This window comes from Leptodactylus fuscus, chromosome 5 (genome assembly GCF_031893055.1).
Source record: "Leptodactylus fuscus isolate aLepFus1 chromosome 5, aLepFus1.hap2, whole genome shotgun sequence".
NCBI classification, from domain to species: domain Eukaryota; kingdom Metazoa; phylum Chordata; class Amphibia; order Anura; family Leptodactylidae; genus Leptodactylus; species Leptodactylus fuscus.
Window position 1 is genome coordinate 38,685,538 of NC_134269.1, and position 8,389 is coordinate 38,693,926.

Consider the following 8,389-nt stretch of genomic DNA (forward strand, 5'->3'; position numbering starts at 1 on the left):
GATTTGCACAAGCTCCATTCAATAAATTGAAAAGTTGCAGACATTTCTGCAACATATCTGCTGTGTATGAACTTACCACAATAATTGACGTTTTATTAAGCAAATTAACTTGTGGTGCAGATTTCGCTTTCCTCCTTTGCAATGCTTAGGGCAAAATCTGAGGACAAACATCTGCAACAAAATCCACAAGTCATTCCTGTGTGTACGTAGCCATTTTCCAGTTGATCTCATGTACATAACTGAAGCATTTGAGGCCTTCAGGTTCATAAAAACTATTCCACGGGTACAGAAAAGTAATTTCGGTAATGTCGCCCTACCCTCCATGTTGAAATAGCAGCAGAGGCCTCCATACAGTCAGTTTATACAATAGTAGTATGTTCAGCAGGGTGTATACGAGAAGGGCACATACCCCAGGATTGCTTGTTAGAGCTCACCACTTATGAAAGGAAGAAACAGAACACATGGCGAGAGACAGAGGACAGCTGCTATCGGAGCAGGAGGTGAGGAAAATGGCAGAGCTTTTACAATTGTAAGGGTGAGAATGTAACCAGAGCGAGGGTTGGGGTTCGACTTGGCACAGACTTGCAGGAGAAAAAAAAAATCCAGCGCTACTTCAGGCCTTCAATAAATGTATTTTTTTTTCACAAGTACACAGGAATTGTGATATCTACTTGCAAGCAAACTCGGAAAGGCTGTAGCAGAAGTGTTAACCCCTGCCACACCAAATTCCATCTTACATTCTGCAACAAAACCCCTTCAAGTCTGACACATCTGCCTCAAAGAAGCTCGGCCTACTCCAAAATCAAGTCCCGTATGCGAAGAACACTAGCGTAGCTGTGTAAAGTCATGACGGCCTTCAAAAACAGCACGCTCCACCCATCCACCATGTGAGTTGGCATGGTACCAGTCAGTCTCACGGGCCCTAAACATCCAGACCAGTGTGTCATACCAAAAGAAGCAAGATACAATTTTTTTTTTTTTTGTAACTTCAGTTACAGTAACCCATGCACTAGTAAACCCAACGTGACTGTGTTCTGGTTACGCTCAATTTTGGATTATTTTACCCATTTTATGACCCTTACAAGATACACAGAGCCTTTACATGGCAGATGACTGAGAAAACAATTCCCTGTTGACCACGTCTCTCCAGTAGACCGCTCACAATTGAGTGTTCTTGTACCGTATATATTCAGAAGCATCTGGGCCCAGTGCAAAATTCGTAACAGGTCCACCAACAACCAGTCTTATGTGGCAGGGGGGCTTTTGAGTAGCCTTAGGCACTAGGGCCTAGAAGGGACTGCCATCTTTGCACCCCTTACATGTATGGTGTGAGTATTAGTGGTATGGTTGAAAAGGTGTAATATATTATATAAAAAATTAAAAAAACCTGAAAATAATTTGTCTGGTTTAGGCCTATAAAGGTTCAGGTTGGGATTACACAGTGATTGTTACACACATGGTAGGTATGGCCATGCTAACGTAAGCATAGGACAATCCGCCACTGCCAATGTTGACCCAGTTGCATAAATTTAGGCCCCCTTTTTTAATTGATTAAATGAAACCTATACTGAGAAATCTGTACAGCTACATACACACCAATGATGTAAGAAACGGACGTGAAAACCGAATGCAACTTTATTGTTATGGCTATTTTGGGAGAAGCTGTTTTCATGGATCCCTCAGACTTAAAGAGGCCGTTTACATTGGTGATGGAAAGGAGACAGTGCACCAAATTCAGCGCCAGCTTTTTCTTTATGTGCCCTGGTTGCAGAGATATTGGTGCAGTCACTTTTGGTACCAGCCTCACAGTTAAGCGGTAGTGCTGGGCTGTGAGGGTCAACCCACAATACAAGACTATGGAAGTATAAGAAAGGGGGTATTCCTCACTATCTAGCGAGGACACCGAGCAGTGAGACTGGTCCCTCTGACAGTACAGTGATATTGGTACCAAAACTAACCGCAACATAACACTGCCAATGTTAGAGGAAGTGAGAAATCCTCTAAGTCTATGGACCGATCTCTGACACAAATACAAACAGGACATCCTATTTTTGTACGGTCCCTTAAAATGGACCATCAGGAAAAACCTGATATGCGAATAGCCCACCTGAAAACAATGGGGGAGATTTACTATGCTAAATGTGACAGAAGGGGCGGTGCTAGAGATTTTTTTGGATGAAACTAAACCATGGCATAATGGTCTAAACACAACCATGACATGGATATTCACAGTCATGTGTATGAGGCCTAACCAAACATGGCGACAACGTCACCTGCATGAATTTGAGTTGTCTGTAAGAACCAGCGACTGTCACTCATCACATGCCAAAAGTTGTTCTCCACCCCCCAGCTTGTACCCTACATAACTATAACACAGCATGCAACGTATTTGCACATGGAATGGGATGCCATTACATTGTCAAGTTCCTTAGAATAATGACAGAAGTTACTTGCTCTCCCCTGGTGATTCGGGACACTTTGCAGTTAATGGGACAGGTACGGGGGTTTTAATTAGCTCCCAGCCATGTGTTGTAATGGAGTCTTGTTTGGGGTAGATTTGAGATGACTTATAGGCCCTCCTCCTGTCCCTCAGGGCGAGGCAATTTGCAATGCTCACAGGGAGGGGAATGCATCATTCCTGTCTGTAGAGGAATTTAATTTGCAACCAGACAATTCACCCTGATCACCTCCCAAAACAGAGCGCACAATGCCAGCTCATTACTAGCACTCAGGGGTAGCTGAGGGGGCATTCTGAATAATAAAGAAAGAGACAGACAAAAGCAGAGGGGTCCAATAATCCCACCAACAGCTCTATTGTCCCCTAACCACTGTATCAGTCAGATCCTAATAGTCCAACAGGCAGAAAATTTCATTGCAGATAGTTTGTTCTTCGGACTCTGTCAAAGTTCTCAACAATGTATCCGAGCCTTGGATACTTGTCGTATCCAAACATCACGACCACAAATCGAGCGTCATGTCCACACCACATAAACACCAATCCATTACAGAGTCCAGCACCAATGTATTTAGTCAAAGAATCAAAAACTTTCATGAAAAGCAGTTACCCATAGTATCCGGCTGCCATTTTAAAGATAGTGACTATGGGCAACTGGTCCGGGTTCCTAAACAGCGCTAGTTTTTACACAAGGTCCAAGGAGTCTAAAGTCATATATAAGGAACAATATTGGTGGAATTCTTACGCCAGACTTAATTCATTAAGGCTCCGGCCTCTCCAGCCTCAACTCAGGACTGACTTTTTTTTTTTTGTAAATGTAGATTATGAGCCCCATATAGGGATCACAATGTACTTTTTTTCCCCATCAGTATGTCTATGTAGAATGGGAGGAAATCCATGCAAACACGTGGAGAACATACAAGCTCCTTGCAAATGTAGTTCCTGGTGAGATTCGAACCCAGGACTCCAGCACTGCAATGCTACAATGCTAACCACGGAGCCACAGTGTTGCCCCTGGACTGACACACATTTGTGGCATACGTCATACCAGATCTCTGCATGAGTTATAGTTAATATGACGGATCGGTGTTCCCCGCTTCAGCCCATGTACCTCAAGATGATCAGGGCACATGGGCACCATCATGCGCCAATGTGAGGCCACGTAGTGAGGTAGTAAATCACATCCAATAATCACACAAATATTGGAAAACATAACCAATTTAGAAAGTTTAATCGATCGTGCTCGAATCACTGTCAAGATCGTTTGGTCGTGTCTAACTTATAGTGCAAATCATGAAAAATACACAAATTTGGTAATTTTTATCTTTTTTCATTTTTATTTTACTTTTTTTGGTATTTAGTTAAGCAGAAAAATGCACGCAAGTTTTATGATAATATTAAAAATGTAAACAAATTTTTTTTGTAAAACACTAAACCCAATATCGTCTAGTCCCACTATTTAACCATCCTTACATCTCAGAATAAGCCATGTGCTCATCCACACGTTTCATAATAAGGCAGTCATTTTAACTCACCACATCAATTTAAAGTACTTCAACCACAAGACAAACCCTCATTTGTCCCCTCCCTCCCCCCCCACCCACCATGTTGGGGTACCAGATCCTTTGCACTGAGATAATTCACTATTCAGGCACAAAACAAACACAGGCCTAAGAGTAGAGTAACAAAGCCTGGTCTGTGCAGGGAGAGGAACACCTCGTCCAGCGCCGCTGGGCTCAAAGTGGGCACACAGCCCCCAGTCAAAATCCAAGTAAAACAGCCTTATTCAGCCCTGACTACGTTTTAAAGAGCGACGTTAAATTTTGGAACGTTTAAGTCGCTCCATTGTCCATATACAACACTGATAGCGCTACGTTGAACGGAAGCCATATTGCGCCTATCAAGTCCATAAGAGGACGTGACATCACAGAGCCATCGCTGACATCACCAACTCCAAATGGCAGCCGAATATTTTTGTAGTTCTGAGACATCGAATTAAAAAAAATAAATAAAAAAAAAATACCCTTAAAATATTTACTTTTTAAATGAAAAAAAAAAAAAAAAAAATTAAAGAGAAATTTGAAAAATTACACGCACTGATATTTTGGTATTGTCCGATCGCCGTCGGAAAAATAGTTCCAGGCAAAGCAAAATTGTTTGCTATAAATGGAAAAAAAATCTCTACGGATTGTTCGATGCTGTAACCGTAGCGAGAATGACTAACATCATCCATGCCCAACCAAAAAGTATAGAGAAGATTCCATTAGTTGTAATGGGTGCGAAGAAACATCATAAATAGACGGTCGCCACGAACGTACATCTATATAGTGATCATAAACGTCATTCTCAAATAAATAAAAAAATTCTGTATATAAAGAATTTTGTAAAAAATGAATTTTATTTGGCAAATGGAAACATGAAGTTAACAGAGATCTTCGCTCGAACATGAGCCCCTTTCAGAAACACAAACCATAAAGTACCCGTAAGTTAAACAGAAGAATTCCACGCTGCCTGCACACAAGCCTATTAGTGGTTTCACAATCAGATTACACGTCTGATATTTGCCATTTTAATTCTATAGAATCGTACAACATTCTGTACCTTGTCTGTAAACAGTCCTCACAATGGATATGACAGAACAAATATGCACCCAAGGATACACTTTACAGCTGGATTTGTAACACGAGATACCGTACATAGACCATTATAGCCGGCAAAAAACCCTAAAAACCCATTAATTCAAAAAAATAAAGTGATAATGGCAAGTAGTGCCAATCTATACGCACAATACCATCCACTAGAGTAACCATCTACACCATATAGATGGAGGACAACTGTCAAGGGTTCCTTGGCACCAGTTATGTCAACACTTATATACACTTTCCAACAAGTAACAATCAAGCAAAGATTTCCCAAAAATACAAAAAAAATTGACCCCTAAGACTGAATAACCAACAACGAGAGACTACTGTACACACGTGCAAGGTAGGACTAAAAATACATGGGGTTGTGGGCCTAAGAGCACAGAAACACTATGGGAATACAGATTGTGACAGGTGACCACACTATTTAAAGAGCGCCCCCCATCTCATAGTATTGACAGGAATCTTGTACCAGTCACACCATAGGGCACAGGAGTCATTTGTGCACTACAACAACTACAAAGTGGGTCAACACAAGACTATATCAAATCTGAGAAACGGATGTTTCCCCAGGCACAACAATTCAGCCCTTGTTCCCGTACAACAGATCCTTCACAATACCATGCCAATCACAATTTGTGGTTTATAAAACCATATTGTAATGAAGAAGGCGACACAAGACCCATCCATAGTATATCGGGGTAAATGCACTTACCGTGCGGGCACTGGGTGATAAGGCTCCATTGGGTAAGTAATGGCCTCCAAGATCAGGGATCATCAGGAAGGGGTAGCCTGCATAGGGTGAGCCTTTAAAGAATGCGGCATCTTGGTGCTGCCTCCTGAACGCTAAGGGGGTAAAAAAAAGTGGAGAACGTATTGGCAAAATATGCAAAATACAGATTTATGACAGTAATAAAGTAGTTCCCACATGACCGGATGTACACTGTGGCCTACCACCTTGTAGGCCTGTCTGACAGTAATATGGGACACCTAATTATTCTTAGAATGTATAGCTTGAGTTTTGACAAGTATTTAAAGGGCCAGTAATCTCAAATTTAAAAGGTAGAATGACACAAGACCATTGTAGACATCCACTCTAAATTTTAAGCGCCCATTTTTACCCAGCAGTTAATTAGTTAATGGAGAGCGCATGCCCGTCCTTACTTCATAAGGACTCTTTTTTGCCTACAACATGGCTGAACCAATACAAACTTTTAGTGTACGGTCTATACCTAGATCACAATATGGATCTTAGATCAGTCCTCTAAAAACACTGCCAAGGCCGTAATGACAAAAATTTGGACATTTTGCCTTTTTTGGACACAAGAGTGTCAAATATTGCATAAGTGTCATACACATGTCAAAGGCAATAGGGGGTATGGTCTGTATTAAAAAATATATTGCGTTGACCCAAGATTTGTCAAAATCTTACAAATTTCAAGCCAGCTCAGGAAATCAGAACAAGGCATAATAAGGTTTAGTACAAATTTTGGCAAAATTTTTAACATGCCCAATGCTAAATATCCCCCCAATTTTTTACAGCATCTTATTAATAACAATGTCTATTGAAATTATAGAGAATATTTAAGGTTTCTTAAAATACGTAAAAATCTTAAATTTTTAAGTCGACTGTATCTATAAACAAGTAACAGAAAACGAGCACAACATGACACCCACACGTAGGATTATAAAATCCAAAAAGCAATCTCAGATCACGATCTGATACTCTATGGTCGTCCCAAAAGTTTACAGTTGCTTTTTCTACACCCAATTTTTAGGGTACCAAGACCTGCAATACCAGCAAGACTTCGTGTAGAGTAGTTGTCAATTTTATACGACATCATAAACTAAAAAAAGAAATCTGACTCAAGGCAAATACAAGGAGTAATCTCGTATATGAAGAAAAAAAAAAATTTTTTTTAGGTGACTCACCTTCAGACAGGTAATCCCGAGGTTTCTCAAACGCTTCTCTCGGAGGGGGGCGTCTCTCGACCTGGAAACGGTTTAAGGGATAGTTTAGATTTGGCCAAGAATAGATGGACATCCTGCCCCATGTTTATTTCAGGGAGGGGAGATAAAACAGAGTTTAGTATAATGTTCTGAGGAGATGGGACACTGGCGAAAGTTCACAGGGCATGAGGTCCTGATAGTGTCCGGGCCCCTACTGGAAGAAGATCCCAACCACCAGAGAGAACGTGGCCAATTCTGATTGCCCGAGTGATAATCGGCCTGTCTGTGGTGACAGAGTATTTTTTAACGGAGGGAGAATAGTCATCCCAATTCTACCACAACAGATATAAAGTAAATCAAAGCTTCTAACAAACCAAGTAACCATATATCTATAAGAGGACACCCATCCAGCCAATCACTAGAGGTCATACCAATAATCAGCAAATCTATCGGTTCCAGATGTAACAAAACATTCATACGTATGGAAACAGTCTCTCTGATCAGTCATCTGATCGACATGATCTGATCATGTATGACCACGAGACACATACGACAATTCTACAATCCTATGGAAACATCACTTTCGATACAGATGTTCGATTGACACAACCTGAAACGCGATTCTACAACCGTAAGGAAACATTTCAGAACTAGTCGTCCGATCGACACCATCACAGAATCTATGGCCATGAGACCCCTTACAATAGCGCAAATCTTACCTCAGAGTCTGAGTCGCTGCTGTGATTCTCCGATTCGTTGACCAGCGAAGACTTGACATCTGCCAGATCCCCCTCTGCAGATCCCTCCCCGGGACTTTTCTCCTCTTGCTCCCCCTCATCCTTAAACCGGATCAGCTCATCGTTGGCCCCCAACTCGTCGCCCCCACCGCTGTTTAACTGTGGCATGGTTGTGATCCCCTCGCTAGCACGGAAAAACCGAAGAACACAGAGTCCCTTCCTAACAGAGAAGCAGCTAACTTTTCCCTAGTGCACAAGACTCCTATAAAACATAATCAGGGGGGCACAAACTTTTTAGAGAACTTTTTTTTTTTTTTTTTAGTTGCACGAAGTAGGACCCTGCAGAATCACACAAGCCCCCCTGTAAGTGTAGTGCAGGGTCTCAGCCCCCCCACCCCAGTGCACAAGCAGCCTCTCCCCCCATTACACAGCCTCCCTCCCCCCCACTACAATACACAGCCAGCCTCCCCCCTCCTTCTCAGAGCAAACTTCCTGCAGCCTCCTAAGGAATGAGATGTTTTCTTTCCCTAACAGAATGTCTTTGTATGTTACAATCTGCTCAGCATTGCAAACAAAAGACACAGTCCTACAAAAATCAGCAATCC

General features: G+C 41.8%; 1 protein-coding gene across 2 annotated transcripts in view; it reads right to left on the reverse strand.

Moving 5' to 3' along the window:
• TCF7L1 (transcription factor 7 like 1) overlaps nucleotides 1-8,166 on the reverse strand; it is a 41,461-nt gene extending 33,295 nt beyond the window's left edge. For both annotated transcript variants that reach the window (XM_075272986.1, XM_075272985.1), the window contains exons 1-3: nucleotides 7,767-8,166; nucleotides 7,030-7,090; nucleotides 5,813-5,943 (exon numbers count right to left, since the gene is read on the reverse strand). In XM_075272986.1, coding sequence (XP_075129087.1) covers nucleotides 5,813-5,943; nucleotides 7,030-7,090; nucleotides 7,767-7,952 — 378 coding nt within the window. In that variant the 5' untranslated portion in view covers nucleotides 7,953-8,166. The remainder of the gene's footprint in view (nucleotides 1-5,812; nucleotides 5,944-7,029; nucleotides 7,091-7,766) is intronic.
• Nucleotides 8,167-8,389: the final 223 nt, after the last annotated feature.